We start from the raw sequence: 17,510 nt of genomic DNA, 5'->3' as shown, positions 1-17,510 counted from the left end.
ACATATCTGTCACGACCAAATATGTACAATTTTATGCCGCCTGGATGGAAACCTTGCCAGTGTTCCCACAGGATTTGCATAGCCAGTCGCGACGTCCGGTGTCATAATTGAAGCATTTAATTTTCGTGACTTTGATTTCAAACTCTGCGCGAAACGCTTGGACGTAAACAAAGAGGGTAGATAATTGACGTTTTTCATAGATGCGTAGATATTGATAGATCATACATTCAATATGTGAACGAATGCCGCCGCAGCAGAGAAAAACTCATAAATCATATTCCTAAAAGCTACGAGTAATTATGAACCTTTGTGTGCATCCTTAATTGGTGGATAAATTCGAACTAGACGCCCGTAAAACACCGGAAATCAAATGCCATCGTTAGTCCATCTGTAGTGCTATCTCTGGGTGCACGTATGCCAACGAATATGTCGGTCGCGGCCACCTGTAAAAACCGAATTAGTAACCTGAAAAATCCCTGCTGTTAAAAATAATAAAATACGAATCGTGGCATCAAGCAGTAAGTACAATATGTATTTACCCATTTACAGGTATAGGAAAGTAGGTATTAGTTAAACGTCTGACGCTATTAAGGTAAGCACAACTGCACAAGCTGTAAATAATTCCAATAATTTCGAAAACAATTCATAAGATCATGATTCAGCATTTCGGCTCGCATTCTTCTATGTGCCTAGGAGCAAGAGTGTTCAGAAATTAATAAAGGCACACTGGCAGTAGGAAATTGCCTAGCTTGAGTCCATCTGGAAATTTGTTTGCATTTAATCCGCTTAAACATTTTGTGCGAAAAATGAGAAAATGGTAAAACTACGAATCAACCGCACTGGACAGCATTGGTAGCTCGATCAGTCGTTCACATAATGAGATCCGTGCCGGTGCGGTGGACCTTTATTACTGTAACCGTGCGGTGGACTACAATATACATAATAATGTACAGTCTACAATATACAATACATACACAGTCTAACACAGTATACACAGTCTACAAGAAAAAAGCCCTTTTTTCTGCAGCTGTTTCTTTCGAGTATTACAGTGTGTATTTCTAATTTTTAACAGAATGCTGGGATCGACGCAAGCGGTTTTGCATCTCACAGTCAAAGTTATGCAAATGTAGCGAATAAGCGGTTTGCTTGCACCGGGCTAGTAGAATTAAATATCTGAAACATAGTAAATTGTTAACAAACAGCCTTTAATTTTTTAATTATTTTTTTCACAGTTTTTCAAGGTGAAATTTATTCTAGCGTTTTATATTCACGAAACCGCTTGGTTCAACCACCTTAAAATGGTACTGTAGATTACAGTACTCCTATCGAAATTTACGGTACCCAAGAATTCATTTATTGCGCATGTTTTTTTTACGAACACTACCGGTAAGCGAACGAACGCTATCAATAATTCATTCATATTCATTCATACTTACATATATGTCGGAGTTGCAAGCATCCGCGTAAGGAAGACAGTTTTTACGCATCTGCTTACGCAAGAGCTAAAGCGAATTTAGCGAATTTCAAGGTAGACCAATCTGCTTTAGCTTTAGCTAGGCAGACTCTAGGACCGCTAGGTTACATCAACTTATTAAATTAAAGTCGCGAGCGGACGTAGATCAACCCGCAACTTGAGCTTTCATACCGAAGATCAACTATACGGAAGCTGGACTGTGCAATCTGAAATAAAGCTACTACTGGCACGGAAGTGACGGAACGTACGAAATCGTATATCACCATCTGACAGCGTTTTGTTTGTTCGGTGCAGGCTTGCATTGCAGTAGTTGGCACTGGCAGTGGCACTGCAACAGCGGAACACTCGTGTTTCGCTGAGTCGACTATACATCGCCATACGACGAGTGCTAAACTGCCACGGCAAAGTGCCGAGCACAGTACAGTAACTGTTATGCGGTGCCCTGGTTCGTGAAAACAGTAAAATTTAACACGTTGTCATTAATTCGATTTCGACCGCATTTCCAAAGAGAACTGTGTCCGCAATTTGCTAGCAAACCAGAATTAGCGAGGTTCCTCTATAAGATGAAAGCGCTAAGCATGAATCTGCATGCACAACTTTTACCAGTTGACAAGTACATAACTTTTACCAGTTTGGATTGAGCATTCACGAAAGGTAAGTACCACCTTAACTGCCGTCTGCTGATCCAGCCCGAGAACCTTCTTGAAATGACTTGCAGAAGCTGTCACCGACATTGACCACAGTATCTAGCCCAGATGACGCACCCCTGCACCCGTCTATTAAAGCTAGCCAGGTGAGCAACGGTGACAATGAAATGGTAGGTGTGCTCATGGGTGTTCCTGGTTCAGGGAGGGTGTAAAAGGTAACAGTCGCACCTGCCACTGGCATTTATAGAATACACACTGGTTGTTAACAGAACTACTGTTTTTCTTAGGGCGAAAATCTGAAAGAAGCGACAAAAAAACCAAGAGAAATGGCAGCGGTAAGTTTTTTTTGTCTGTGGTAATATCGCAATCACAGTTAGCAACAGAGTATACAAGAGTCATCTTCGGCTTCGCCTCAGATGTCTTGTGGTCTACAATTAATTCTCTAAACCATAATTCTTGTTCATTTGTATTATGAGTTTGTTTTTGTGTGCGTTTCAAGTTTGTTTAGCATTATATGATTAGGCATTAGGCACTGTCAAAGTGTTACTTTAGCTCAAAGTAGTAGTGTCAAAGCTTTACTTAGAATTAAGGGCTCGGTGCCAACAGGGTACCTGAGCTGTCGAATGCACAGAACCGCCCAAAGCGTGACACTACCACTGACCAAGCGGTCCAAAGTCCTAACCTACAGAATAACAGGAAACGTACGTGACCACCGTCGGTCCGCCGATGACCTGTCGAGTGCACAGATGTCTAAGTTACAGGGAACGGACCCCGTAACAGTGTTAGCGGCTTAAAACCAAATAAGAGCGGAACCGTTATTATTGCCCAGCGCACTGATCTTATCATGCTGAATTTGATGGCATGAAAAGGGAAATCACAAAAAAACTGTTTGCGGTTCAATTTTGACCAAATTCGCGTAATTTTAAGCAGTGTGACCGCTACTCGCTATTCTCTTTTACGATGGCGACTATAATTGCCAATAAACATTAAACATCCCGGGTAACTGCAAACGCCATTAGATGTTTCGAATCAGTGTCAAATGCATTTTTTCGGAAACTGTTATTCTGAAACAATCGGTATTCAGAAAGGGTCAACCATACCAGAAAAGGATCCATACGAGTGCTTGCAGATCACTAATCAGGGAGTGAACGGAAATTACAGGACGTGCTGTTGCTGTTCCTACTGTTCGCCGTTCGGACCCCGTGATCACTGGAGGTCGTTGACAGTCGTTATTACCAGGGCCAGATCTGAAATCTACGAGCGCAGCTTGCGCAGGTCGAACTTCAAAACGGGCACAACTGGCGCAGCCGATTTGCGCACCCCCAATCCTTCGGACTTCGCTACGGGCCTAGTTATTACTGTTAACATTCAATACTGCCGACTGATTGAACGGAAATATTCAAAGGTTCACAATGTCCACTGACCAAGCCTATTGAATAACCGAGTGATACCATTATTAGTGTCCACGATCAAAATGTTTCCACCAGTTATGAAAAAGTAGCGGGCAGCTATCAGAAACTCAATTCTGCTCTTCGATTATTACTCGTGTTACTAATTTCGTCTCACATAAACTGACCCGATTTGCTGTTATGGTTTCCTGATTGGAGCAAGCAACAGATAATTCTCCGTTCTCGATCATATGGTTCTAACTAATTTTAGGGAACAGTAATACAGCGGCCTGTAATTTCCGTATAATCAATCGTACGGCCTGACCGGTGGTCTTGAACTAAACGCACACTGACATGGGCTGTTTGGAAGTTGAATGTACCTCCTGATAAATTTTGCGACATGCAGTTTTTTCGGTGCTACAGAAAATTAATAAAGCGGATTGTACTCGTATACAGTTAATATTTACAGTTTTTCGTCCTTGCTAATAAAAATTTTTGGAGCTATTTTAATGAATTTCTTCGCTATAAGCATTATGTAGAAAGGTGACAAAGTGAAACATTTTTTGAATTTTGTTTGAAAAAATTCTTTTTTTTAAAATTACACCACTCCGTATTTGAATATTAATTGCTCCTCGCAACAACTTTTGGAACATGCCGAGTTCAATGGTAAAATCGTATTTTTAATTTGATTAGCGGGTTTTTCTAGACCCGATTCACGGGGCGGGCGATCATAATATAGATCTACTTCCTTGATAACTAATGGTAAAGCGTGTGCTGCACGGCGCTGTTTAGCACAGTCCAGTGCAACCTTCGACCTCTGTTTGTATTTTAGCCAAACTTGTAGAATTTATAAATATTTTTGGAGTTTTTCACGTTCGCCCTGACAGTTCTAATTTGCCTGAGAAATCGGCATAAAATCGCTATTCTTCTTAAACATTTCGTTAACAGCAAGAGGAAGGAATTTCAAACGTCAATACATTTTGTTTTCTAGGGAAATTTTCTAGGGAATGTTTTCTAAGGCATTTTGTTTTCTGTTTTTTGCACTGGGTTATGATGTGTCCATCGCATTATTAATTCCGCGCAGTTTGCGCGGGGTCTGCGAGTTGCAGTTATAAATGACAAGGGTTAACATTACGTACGTGATGTATTGTTATTGAACCGTGTTGTCACTGTTATAATTCTCAGCAGTAATACTTTTTCCGTCCATCCGCCGTTAAAACGTACTGATGATGCTCCCTGCCATTTGACAAAATTCGATTCGAAAAAGTTTCTGGATTTTGGGTGTGATATGTACGCAAAACGACGACCTTTTGGAAACGCCATGAAAATTTATATGTATTTTGAACTTTGAAGCTATCGTACAGGTAAAAATCTGGAATGGTCTGGAGATGTCGGATAAAAAAGACGAAAAAAAAGCGGAGTATAACAGGCGGCACAGCCGCGTCCGATCAAGTTTCTTAAACGTAGTTTTGTTAGGCTTCTTAGATTTTCTTACATTTTCCAGGTTTCTTCGGTTTTCTTAGATGCTCTTAAGTGTTTTTAGGTTTCTTAGGTTTCTTTTTTTTGCAGCAGCTCTGCAGGATAAAGCACTGGAAACAGTTCTAAATACGACATTTTTCAGTGCGGCATTTCAGGGCGGTTTTATCGGTTATAGATTTTTGCTGTACTTCATAACATCCACTTTACTAAAGTGGAAGTTACGAAGTACAAAGAAAAATTTATAACCGGTAAAACCGCCCGGGCAGATGAACATTTCGTTGTTCCTAAAACTGCGCAAATTTTGCCCGGCCAATTTTTATTTGCTGTCGCAGTAATGTTATTTATGCCGAAGTCACATTTCGAATCGATGAATAAAAAAAATATCGAAAATTAATCCTTATAACAGGAAAATTGCTTTCGATGAAAATTATCAGTGCGAAATGAGAAGCATTGTTACCGAAAAGTTCACAAGTGTGTTTGGCGGTGAGGAACCCAATAATTGTCTGAAATTCGAAATGTGACTCCGGCATAAATAACATTACTGCGACAGCAAATAAAAATTGGCCGGGCAAAATTTACGCAGTTTTAGGAACAAGGAAATGTTCATCTGTCCGAGCGGTTTTACCGGTTATAAATTTTTCTTTATACTTCGTAACTTCCACTTTAGTAAAGTGGATGTTATGAAGTACAGAGTACAGCAACAATCTATAACCGATAAAACCGCCCGGAAATGCCGCACCCGGTTTAAAAAAGTCTCGTTTTTAAGATTAGATTTCTAGCTCACCATCACCTGTTTCTTTCTAACTTGATCTGTGCATGGTACTGGCGCAGGCCCCACAAAGCGTTTCTACCGGCGTGAGAACCCCATCAGAAACTGGAACACTATTTTTTTGTCAACCACAGTATACGAAAGTACTGCCCAAGAGCGGTGCATGCCGTACGTAAATATCAGCGAGGTATGAGAGAACTATTGTTCGGGTGCTGGGTCAATGCAAAGCAGCGGCTATTGAGGTGGTGGTTTGGAGCTAGTGCGGTAAAGAAGGCGTGAGAACTAACTATACTTTCGCTGTTGTTTAACGCGAACGCCAATGCAAAACCAGTCAGTTTACTAGTTTTATTAATAAATCCAGCCCTGCGCTGTAACAAATTAAACGTTTTGAAAAATATTGCCAACTCCAGTAACATTAAAACACAGCTATTATCACATCGCTGGAGAAAAACAAAAAAAAACATCGACAGCACAATTAATTATAGAACGCGTCGATGTTAAGTTTTACCAAAAACGATTCGTTTTACCCAAGATATGTCCTAAAATATTGTCTTTCTTGGCGTAGGATTTCACGTGTTAATCCTTCCAGCCGTTGAAGGCAGATCCCGTCCGTTGAAGGCTTGGATCACTGTAAGGAGAACGTTCTTTTGACCAAGCGGATGGCTGTGCCAGTAACAGAGGCATCGTTAGGCAGCAGTTTCGAAATTGTATGTATGTATCATCACAAAAATGTATGTATTATCTATATATGTATTATATATATTATCTATATATGTATCTATATATATTATCTATTATATATGTATGTATTATTATCACAAAATTGTATGTATGTATTATCACAAAAACGGCAATTGTTATAAGTTTTCCCTGCTTTTATTTCGCCGAAAACAATACATCGCACATTGACCATCGTTTGAGTTTTTTCGTACCAGACCAGGTATCTGTAATGGTTTATCATCGAGCGGCTAAAGTATTCAAAATAAATTTTACGAAAACAACGAACGAATAAACAACGAAAATTACATCTAATTTATTAACAGTTTTGGTGGGACTCCTGCGTTGTGCCTTGCAGTCCGGCGTAATTCTTCTGGGTTCTGTGGATTCACAGGCTTCGTACTTTTCGGTAGTTGAGTCTTCACTGGCTTCGTGTTGTCATCCGTCTTCGCGGATGCAGAAACCGTTGGCTGTACGTGGACAGGCGCATTTGGAACTGACAACGTCGGTTCATCTGCGATCGCCGGGACAGGCGGCTTCACTTCCAGCCGTGGCTTCACCTCCGGTTGTGCCTGTGACTCCGTCGATGGTATTGGCATAGGCGCAATAGCTGGCGAAACTGGCTTTTCGATCACTTTTGCCGGCGGAAATTGCATAGGCGTTTCCGCGTGCGGGTGACCTTTCGCCGTAACTGCTTCCGCGTGTTCAGGCGTCTCCAGCCAAAATCGAGGGCGTATTTAGTTTGCATGTCGCCTCCACAGCAGAACGCTCACTTGTACCTCCCAGATCCACCGGCTTTCCCGCTTAATCACTTTGCCACTGATCCGATCCATTGCGCGGCTTGAGCGATAGTCTCGCATCAGGACCAAATCGCCCAACCGGAAGTCTTTTTTCTTGGTGTGCTGGTTGAAGTTTCGGCGGTGGCGCTCCTGTTCTTCTCTGCCGTGGTCAGCAGCACAGGGACTAGCAGATCCAGCATCGAACGCATCTTTCGGCCCAGAAACAACTCGGCTGGCGTCTTCCCAGTCGCTGTGTGAGGCGCGTTACGGTAGCGCCAGAGGAACTCCCTCAGCGCATTCGGCAGGCGCTTCTGGTCGGCCATGAGCTTGGATACGCCGTCCTTTACCGTCCGGACGTAGCGTTCCGCTTGGCCATTCGATTGAGGATGACACGGTGGCGTCCGCAGATGCTTAATGCCGTATTGCTGGCAGAATCCGCTGAACTGCTCCGACGTGAACTGTGTCCCATTACCGGAAACAATTTCAGTGCACGGCCCGTAGTGGCTGAACATATCCAACAGCGCATCAACTACGGCGTCCGTTGTGGCATTTCGCATTGGCACTACTTCCGGCCACTTCGACATACCTTCGACCACGACGAACAATATCGTGCCATGGAACGGCCCGGTGAAGTCAACATGGAGGCGTCTCCATGGTCCGTCGGGCACTGGCCACTGTGACAGCGGGACCTTCGCCGTTTCTCCTGCACGTTCGGTGCATACGCGGCACGCTTTGGACACCCGCTCCACGTCCCGGTCCATGGACGGCCACCAACAGTACCCCCGAGCTTCGCCCTTCATCTTTGCCGCTCCAAGCTGACTTTCGTGCAAGTACGCCAGTATATGCGTTTGCAGCTTCTTCGGTATCACCGTCCGCGTGCCCCAGCACAGGCACCCGTTCACTGTCACCAGTTCACTCTCTAGCCGCTAGTACGGTCGCAGCTCTTCTCGTACGACACTTGGCCATCCAATCTGGACGTACTCCAGAACGATGCTTAGCTCCGCATCTGTGCGGGCTTCCTTTGCCACGGTTTCTACCGACACTGGTAACCGTCCGCCTGGCCGAACTCTTCTGTTCGCCGGTACTCGATGGCAAAACTGTACGCCATCAACATGAGCGCTGAAGGTGGTTCGCGGTCACCACCGGTATCCCTTCTCGGCTTCTGAACACGCTCAGCAGTGGCTTGTGGTCCGTCAGCAGGGTGAACTCTCTCCCAGCAATATACTGGTTTAATCAAAAATTTTAAGTTTTTGACCATTGGTGAATGGTAATTTTTTATATAAAAGTTTGGTAGTGCATCGAGTGAATGGTCTATTGAGTGAACGAGTGTCAAAGGCAGTCGTCTACCGAAAGAAAGGCAGTGCCCGAAAAGGTTGTGCACAGAATGAAAGGTAGTGCAAAATGTTGTGTTCGGAGTAAAAGGTAGTGAAAGGGTGTGTATAGCGATGTGTTTTATTAGTGCGAATACTTATTGCGATTACTTTATCAGTAAGCAATGGCCGACTGCGAACACTCACAATTACCGACGGTATGGTTACGGTACGGTGTCCGGTACGATGTGTCTGTCGTTTTGTGTGTGCCGAACACAAGCTATTATTAGAACTAAACTATAATATTAGAACGTCAATACGAAGTATGACTAACGCATAACGTCAAAACGAGAATTAGCTAGCACCATATACGGAGCTCGCAAAAAATAAAACATGATCAGAATTACAATGTAGTGGATAATATTTAACAAATTCGTTATCATATAATACGTCGTCTTTAAGTATGACATCAACATAGAGCTTACGGAAATTTAATTTTATTTACGGAAATTTAATTTTATTTACATAGAGTTTACGGAAATTTATTGACATCAACATAGAGTTTACGTACATTTTTTTTACGTTTACGTATTTTATTTCTGGCTCTGGGCCTCAACCTGTAAGATAAGTTTTCGCCGTTAATAATGAGCAGGTTTCAATTATCCAGATAAAATTTTTTTGCCTTTGTTAGTTAAGTAACAAAATTTTCAAAAAGTTGTTCACGGCACAACCGATGGTCTGCTAGCAACGAGCCGAAAGAAAATCAGCATTTTGTTCAGGTACCCGTTAGAAGGCCGACGCAGCGATATTGAGGAAAAAAGGGCATAATTTGTACTGAAGCATATTATTTATTAAAGAATTTCAGTTCCGCCCGGGTTCCGAAAACCATTTCAGGAAGATCGATCGTCGTCCTCGTCCAGTTCATTATTCCGGACGCGCAACACGCACTGGAAGTGGAATCCAGCAAAATCCCAATGAATTTCTAATGCCACGTTCCTCAGTTGCTGAGACAGCTGATGCATCCTTTCCCTTTTTGGAACAGGACTTGCTGTCCACGGAATCATCCGTAATCTAATAAAATATAAAAAAATAAAAGTTGGATGCCACAAGGGCAAACGAAAGCATGTATTAGGTCATTGACTCTCTAGTCTCCACGTACAATACATGTTTTCGTTTGTTTCTGTGTTGTCCATTCCCACAATCCTTTGACTTTTTTCCACATTTTTATACTGTAAAATAATTTTAAACTAAACAAAATTATCTGCCTAAAATTCGGCATTGTAGTGATGAAATATTGTGGGTTTCAAATTCTTCTGTGCAGTACAGTATGCAGTTTGATACGAAAGTGCACGGTGCGCTTTTAATGTTTTTGCAGTCTATCCAGTAGTAAACAGATGCAGTCAAGGAAAGAATGCCGTACGCCCAATCACGGGACTGGCGATTGCATTTATTGGATAATAACCGTTTAATGTGTCACTTGCTGTCAATCGACCGCTACTTTCTTGCAGCGTTCAGCCACGGTACAAAATAATCTGTGTAGTACGCGTATTCTTAGCCGGTCCTGCCTGCCAGTCTCAACAACTTGTGGTCGAGTTGTAATGAACTGTGTCTACAGATATAATATGTACGAGTACCGGAGGTTGCACGATATACAGTAAGTATCTCAACTGACACGGGTCTTATTTGCGACTTAATTCCAGCATTTAATTTCTTAGCATCTGTACATTCGTTATTACAATTAATTAATATTGTGGGTGACCTGTTGAAGCCCAACAGTCAATACTTTGTGTGATGTACAGTATGTGGCGGCCGTCGCACCGGGCGTATGGGAGTGTGACATTTTGCCGCACATGGGCTGGCACTCATTTCGACTACCTACGGGACAATTCGAACAAAAAAACCCTACAGTATCCGAATCGTAAAACGCTATTCGAATCATAAAACAAAATTACAATGATTAAAGGAGCAGTGCTGGTTTTCAGCATTGCGACTATTTGTGAGTGCAAAAAAAAACACAAGCAAACACAAGAAAACACAAGAAAACATAAGAAAACGTGAGAAAACAATATCAAAAGAAAGCGGATTCTGTTTAACCCGGCAATGCCCGAGGTATCAAGGAATTTTTTGTCGAAGTTGGAATTCATACCCTAAAATAACAGTAATATAATGAACTTCAATTATTTTTTTCAAAATTTTTGCTGCAGTAGTTTAAAATTTCAAGGAATTTCAAGGGTAGGTGAAATCCACTATAAGAAAAAATTCATTTTCCAAAATTACAGGAAAAAAAGTTAAATTTACCTCTAAAAAAATAATAATAATAAATTGAGTTTGTAATCACTTATTATTTAATTGTACAGCTTAGGACAACAAAGACGCATTCTGAGCGCATGCGGCGCAGTGCGCTGTACGACTCAGCTAAAATATCCGGTTGTCGTACAAGTGCACTTGCCACATGCGTACGGATATCATTCTGTGTATGGGGTTATGCGTCTTTTTGGTCCTAAGCTGTATGCATTAGACAGAGCAAAGATAACTCATTGCACAGGGCATTTCAGTTTTTTTATCAAACACACCATAAAAAACTACATTACTTAAAAAACACTGCAAAAATAACGTATGGGGTTATTCGTCTTTTTAGTCCTAAGCTGTACTCCAGTTATAAGCGGGTACCAGTGGGTAATCCCGCAAAAACAGCACCAATGGAATTAAAATGAAAATTGTTAGTATTAAAAATATTGAATTTTTTGTGTAATTCAAAAGATAAACAAATTAATATATTTTTTAGAGAAATTCCACCGCTTGGGCATTGACGATATACAATACATACGGTGTGGGCAAGGAGGTTGCCGGTGCGACACCACACAGATTCCGTTGTACACAACGTCGTGGCTACTTGATATACCCCGTACTCGAATCAACCTGGTTGTAATAGATGTCTACGGTAGTTAGTTTATACGAATTAATTCATCATGAAAAGATTCTCTGTTGAATTTATAATTAAAAAAATTGTGATTTCCGATCAGCATGTAACAGGGTGATGATGGGCTGCGCCAGCTTACATGCAGAACTGATCACAGTCAGCCATATTTATGACTGGCTGCTTTGATCACAACGTCGTTCTATTGTTCTTGCTCTTATTACGGTCGAAGAAACATTGTGATACAACAAAAAAAATGTGTTAATATTGTTAAAGCTATTGTGAAAGCACTCAGATGTCCTCATTTGCCTTGTATTTTGATAAGTTAACTGTCAGCGATGTGGCTTGGCTGCTAGCGTGCAACGGCTGAATCATAAGAAGTGTGCGGCCCTGGTCATTGTGACTTACTGTCCTACGCCAATGCTCAAGCGGTGGAATGTCCCCCAGCTGTTTTTCAAAATTCATAGTTTTTTACAGAAGAGCTGCAGACTTTTGTGTAATACTGAAATTGAGAGATACCTACGTGAAGTTAATACTAATTTAATCCCAAATTTTACCATAACAGCCGATTTAGATATGCTTCGTAGAACTTTACTTTATTTTTGCAGTGTTTTTTAAGTAATGTAGTTTTTTATGGTGTGTTTGATAACAAAACTAAAATGCCCTGTGCAATGAGTTATCTTTGCTCTGTCTAATGCATATGTATTACTCCGGCAATGACAATAGTCCTGACGTTGTAGAAACTGGCGAACTTTATTGGTGGTTTTTCCACCTAGCAGACGTTGCCAGGTTAAAAAAACAGGGCCGGCGCTGAACCTTGGATTGGAAGTTGAATTACTCAAACTTAGGTTCGGATTGCTCAGACCTGGACTTGGATACCTTAACTTCGATTACACATTACATGAGGACGAGGTGGATTACTAAACTTGGATTACATAAGTTGGATTACTTGACTTAGAGTACTTACTTACCCTAGGGTATCATATACACTCGTGCTATGCATTCAATACGCACTTCGCTGAGGGCCCGCGCTGAACCTTGGATTCGGATTCGGAGTTGGATTACTCAAACTTGGACTTGGAATAAGTTGGATTACATAAGCTGGATTACTTAACTTGGATAACTTGCATTTTCTGAATTGGACTACCAGTACTTATTTTGGGGCTTGGATTACAATTTCTTATAGAGTTTTTTGTGCTTATTCTTCTATTATTCTCAGGTGATTCTTAGGTTTCTAAGGGTTTTTAGTTTTCTTAGGTTTTATTAAGTTTATTAGATTTCTGAAGTTTCCTAGGGTTTCTAAGTTTCTTGGGTTGAAATCTACAAAAAAGAGATGAAATCTACAAAACTAATGATAAATAAATATGTAAAAGCCTTGTATGGTAGATGCTCTGGATGAGTCTCTCCTCCCTAACGGTCATCACCAAAAATGGGTCGATTGACGTAGTGCTGTTCAAATAATGGTTTTAAAGTTTTTTGACTTTTTTAGGCTCGAAAGATATTCGGTTTTCTATAACCTCAAGTCCTAATAAACCTAAGAATAACCTGAGGGTAACAAAAGAACAAGCACGAGAAAACAGTATAAGGAAACGTAATCCAAGCTCAAAAATAAGTAGTCCAGTTTAGAAAATCCATGGTATCCAGGATGGGGCCAAACGGGAAGCGAAACCCTGGACACCCTCCGTTGGGCGTCGTGGCTATACCCTGATATCCAGGAAGGAGAAACTAGATTTGTGCGTGATTCTTTTGCACACTCCTTTAGGCCTAACTACACATTTACACTCACCACAGATCGGACTCAGCGCAACGAGATTTCAAACACTGAGTACTGTCCAGTAGTTTTCAGAAATAATTCAAACTACTGTTAGGAGTGGATCACGGTTTCTGATCAAATTTTTTTAAAAGTTGCGAGAAAAGTGGAGATTGGAGAACCTGAATCCACGGACCGTATGCATGCAGTCGCCACTGGAATGAACGCAGCTTGGCAAACGCATCTGGGTCTAATCGACAGTAGGAAGAGTGCCTATCGTCCACGCGAGACCAGGAAGCTGCTCACCTGTGATTGGACGACAGAGCAATGGCGCCATGCAGCAAATTAAACAGGTTGTGCCGAATCTGCCGATTAAAGAGTGAAGGGCGACTGGAGCGCCACCGGAAATGACGAGAATGCCCATACCGAGCGGTTAGCCTAGCTGCACTTACATTTCGTATTTTTCCACCCATTTCTTATTTCTGTCCACTATTTAATATTCATTTTCGATCCATACTCCTGCTAACACGATTTTCACGATTCTCGTGTTAACTAAACTGCGCCAGACCCGTGTCTTGCAAGTGTTTTCTTTTCTCTGAACAGGATGTATGGCTCGCAACTGCTATCTCACCGCTCTGTTTATCTGTCTGTCCAGAGGCAGAACACTGCACTAGGCCTCTGTCTGCAGAACACATAGCTGCTTGCGCGCGCAGGCTGTTGTCAGGTAGACAGCTTTTGCGCATCCCCTTTAGTGCTGTTAGCAAGTTATTTATTTCGGGGTAGGCCCGCGCCGGGGTTTTTTGGTTGGAGGCGGAAGGCCGCCGCGGGGCGGATTTTAGCCAAAAAACCGCCTGGGGGCGGCTCATTTTTTTGAGTCCGCCGGGGACGGATTTAATTTTTTAAAACTAATTTTAAATATTTAATTTACCAGTTACCACTAATTCAGTTGTGGTCTAGTGGACCGTCACAAACACCAGTAGATCTACAAATTTACTAAGAAAATTGCGAGCATTCAGATTCAGTTTTTACGTTTATTCACTCTACTTTGTAAAAACAACAATACCGCCCGTAAGCCTAAAATACTGTACACTGTAACACCGATAAAATTAAAAAATACCAGAAGGCAGAAGCTTGTAACATTCCCACAGTGCGCAGCCGCAATCGCCAAAATTTATCAAACAAATTACAATTATTATAGAAAACTGGCATCGGGGAAGTAGGCTTCCGTGGTGAGAATACTGTTCCACTCCCTTAATGATCTTAATCCAGGAAACTCTGCGCAATACAGCAAATTTGGTTAAAAATTTAATAATCACTCAAGGCGCTCATTAAATGACAAACAGTAGACAGTAGTGTGAGTGTGACAGACTGACAGTGTCACAGTCAGACTGTCAGCACGGTACAAAATAATAGCAAATAAATTATCCTTTTCTATGCTGTCAGTGTCTGGTTGGAAGGTAGAACCATTAGAACCGTGAAATAAGCTACACGTCAGACAGACTCACCAGTAAATTAATATTCAGGCTGGGGGGAGACTCCGATTGTTCACCCTTTGGAGGGCTCACGCTGCGTCGGTGCCGCAGCAGAACTGTCCTCTTTGGGCACAAAGGTGGCTCGGTCCAACGAGGACGTCGACGAGGATGGAGATCCATCGCCAGCAGCCCGCAATGGCACTCGTTTTCCGCGAAGCCATCGGGAAACCTCGTACAGCTACAGCAGCAGCACAAGCAGTGCCGCCAGCGCGCAGTATCCCAGAACGGCTGCTGTGCTGTACGGGTTTCCTCCGCCGTCATAAAGATCTTCGTTGTGGGGTGTAGCTGTTGGCGCTGGTGCTGCGGACGGCGGGCGGGCTGCTGGGACTGGGAGATGGAGTCGTCGTGGGCATCGCAGAGGCAGGAGCCCAACTGACTGAAAATTCGTATGTTACAGTTTGTAACATAAGAATTTTCAGTTCAAAAATACCTTTTTGAGGAAAACGAAATCCTCGCCGAACCGCCATGGCGCACAAGGAGTGACAAAATAACAAATGAAAAAAACAGATGAAAGTGTGCAAGCAATCAAATGCACTAGCCGCAAAGGTGTCCATTCATTTTGGCCACTCATTTTGGCCACCCCAGGTTTCTTAGTTTTTTTAGGTTTCTTAGGTTTCTTAGGTTCTTAGGTTTTGTTAGGCTTCTTAGATTCTTAGGTTTTTAGGTTTCTAAGTTTCTTAGTTGGCCAAAATGACGGGTGGCCAAAATGATTGGTGGCCAAAATAATGGTGGCCAAAATGAATGGTGGCCACAATGATAGGGCGCCGCTGCAGGTGTGCTGCAAACCGTGTATGGCCAGGGCAGCCGCGCAGGGACGGCAGTTCTTGAAAACCTGCGAGTGGTCGGAACTCGGAAGTCGTTGCTTCTGTCGCTAAGCAGAGGTTCAAGACAGCGGCTTCGAACACTGCTCATTCAGCCACTGATGTGTTAGCAAAACCACAGCCATAACTAAAATGTGTCTAAGAAAAATGTGCTCTACAGGGAAATGCTAGCTGTCAAATGGGAATGTATTATTGCAGTGACTTATTGCCGCCAGAGCTTTGCACCATGAAATTCGGTACGAGGACGATTATGGTTAAGGCGATAGACTGGTTTTGCTTCATCCCCAGAGAAGTTACAGTAACTACATTTTCTAGAACAGAAAAAAATGCTTTTTAAAATGAGAAGTCTTTTGAGAAGCAAAGAACAGAACAGAAACCCAAATCCGTCTAAAACCAAAAGGTACCGCGGGTCCAAAACGACGGAGGGGTGCAGCAGCACGGTTCGATTCACGTAGCTGCCATCACAGTTTCAATCGAAGCATACCCAACCGCACGCGGGCTGCGTGTCTGCGTACCTCTGCAGCCGTGCGCAGGCGGCGATTTCATGAACGCCATGCGCAGCCTGCAGGTAGCGTGGTTGTCTGCTCAAACTGGTCCACCGATGCAGCGGACCATTTGCAAAACCCGAAAACCTTGATTTACTGGAAGTAAAGTTCGGAGAGTTTTACGCGTATTGCATTCCACTGCCGCAATGGAATTGGTCGTCCTTGGTACCATTGGAAAGAAAAAATTATTCTACACACTGGGTTTTCTTGGTTTTGCGATATAGTCATTCGAACTCCAACGCTCAGTGATTTTCTCCGTAAGAAGAATTAGTTCCATGTTCAAAAACTTGTATCTTCCTAGCTTTTTATTCAAGATTTTTTTCTGAATAAACCCAGTGTGTGAAATAATTTTAAGTTCCATTTGAAAACATCAGACCTGAAGATGTTCCATCTGGTGCTTGGCTTAGATTTTTTTAATGCTCACACAACAGAAAAATTTCTATCGCGTTTATGCTATTAGTGTTGATTTTGAAACTATGTCTATTAAAAAGCGCGATTTATGAGCTTTCTAATGAACCCATACACTCCGAAAACAGCTCAAACCAAGGTGCACAAACAATTTTCAAAGTAGCTATAAAGATTGGTATTTTACAAACTGGTCGGTAGCGCAAAGCTGCTGCGAGTTATACTGAACACCAGTTCCGTAAGCTACTGACGTAACAGTCTACCGTGGATGGTTGCATTTTCAAAAACTGCGCATACAGTCAGCCGTGGGGGGTAGCATCGTTTATTTACCAACCGCAGCTGTTGGTTTGTGCATCCATCCACGGTTAGCTGTTGCGTCAATAGCTTACGGAACTGGTGTTCAGTTTAACTCGCAGCAGCTTTGCGCTACCGACTCAACTACAATCCTCCTCGTATTATAAGTTCTGTTATACTGCGCACCTTCAGTTTGCCCTGTTAGCGCTATGCTGAATTCTCTGTTGGTTAGACCACTCATACAGCTACTATAATGAACGTGTTTGCACCGGCTCCGCCCGCCCCTCTACCGCATACCAGGAATGGTGAATGCGCTCGTGTTGTACAAGTGTGAGTTGCTGGCCAGTTGACGGAAATTTGTACAGTGCAGCCAGTCACTAGACTCACTACTCGTTCCACTTGACGGAAATGTGTATTGTACAGTGCAGCCAGTCGCTGCACTGTACAAATTTCCGTCAAGTGCAGGGTTGGTGTACAGTAGTTTTACCAACAAATCCAACTACCAGAAATATAATAAAAAAACTATAAAAAAATGCGATTTAATTTTTATTCAAAAATAAAGACCGCCCCCACGGCGGGCCCTCTGTGAGGTAAATTTCAAACGCGCCCCCCCCCCCACGGCGGCCATAATCCTAAAAAGGGCCGCCCCCCTCCACCGCGGGCCTATTTCAGGGTATTTATGT

The 17,510-nt window shown here is 42.5% G+C and overlaps 1 protein-coding gene and 2 long non-coding RNA genes across 4 annotated transcripts; 1 reads left to right on the top strand and 2 right to left on the bottom strand.

The window, feature by feature from the left end:
* The first annotated feature begins 1,671 nt into the window (after positions 1-1,671).
* LOC129581236 (uncharacterized) lies at positions 1,672-10,437 on the top strand. Its single transcript, XR_008689472.1, has 5 exons — positions 1,672-2,128; positions 2,193-2,267; positions 2,409-2,456; positions 6,323-6,464; positions 9,429-10,437. It is a non-coding gene; the product is annotated as an uncharacterized LOC129581236 (long non-coding RNA).
* Positions 9,163-13,795, bottom strand: LOC129581238 (uncharacterized). The gene is made up of 3 exons (XR_008689473.1): positions 12,495-13,795; positions 9,723-9,792; positions 9,163-9,634 (listed from the first exon to the last, which is right to left on the bottom strand). It is a non-coding gene; the product is annotated as an uncharacterized LOC129581238 (long non-coding RNA).
* A 458-nt stretch (positions 13,796-14,253) lies between these two features.
* LOC129581379 (uncharacterized) lies at positions 14,254-15,746 on the bottom strand. 2 transcript variants are annotated; one of them, XR_008689496.1, is made up of 3 exons: positions 15,193-15,746; positions 14,736-15,138; positions 14,254-14,505 (listed from the first exon to the last, which is right to left on the bottom strand). XR_008689496.1 is itself a non-coding variant. In XM_055472398.1 (3 exons), exons 1-3 carry the CDS (start codon positions 15,331-15,333, stop codon positions 14,491-14,493), a joined length of 555 nt encoding a protein of 184 aa, XP_055328373.1. In that variant the 5' UTR covers positions 15,334-15,746; the 3' UTR covers positions 14,254-14,490. The 2 variants fall into 2 exon arrangements, 1 of the variants encoding a protein (XP_055328373.1); XM_055472398.1 differs by having other exon boundaries at positions 14,736-15,134.
* Positions 15,747-17,510: the final 1,764 nt, after the last annotated feature.

The sequence above is a fragment of the Paramacrobiotus metropolitanus genome, unplaced genomic scaffold (assembly GCF_019649055.1).
Source record: "Paramacrobiotus metropolitanus isolate TYO unplaced genomic scaffold, Prichtersi_v1.0 Parri_scaffold0000005, whole genome shotgun sequence".
NCBI classification, from domain to species: domain Eukaryota; kingdom Metazoa; phylum Tardigrada; class Eutardigrada; order Parachela; family Macrobiotidae; genus Paramacrobiotus; species Paramacrobiotus metropolitanus.
This window is presented reverse-complemented; position numbering and strand designations above follow the sequence as displayed.

What these genes read in the sequence shown, in the direction of transcription:
- LOC129581379 (XM_055472398.1), bottom strand. Translation starts at nt 15,333, where the DNA reads ATGAGTGGCCAAAATGAATGGACACCTTTGCGGCTAGTGCATTTGATT. An exon ending in ATTTCGTTTTCCTCAAAAAG is followed by an intron (nt 15,135 to 15,192) that starts GTATTTTTGAAC and finishes ATTTTCAGTCAG; the next exon opens with TTGGGCTCCTGCCTCTGCGA.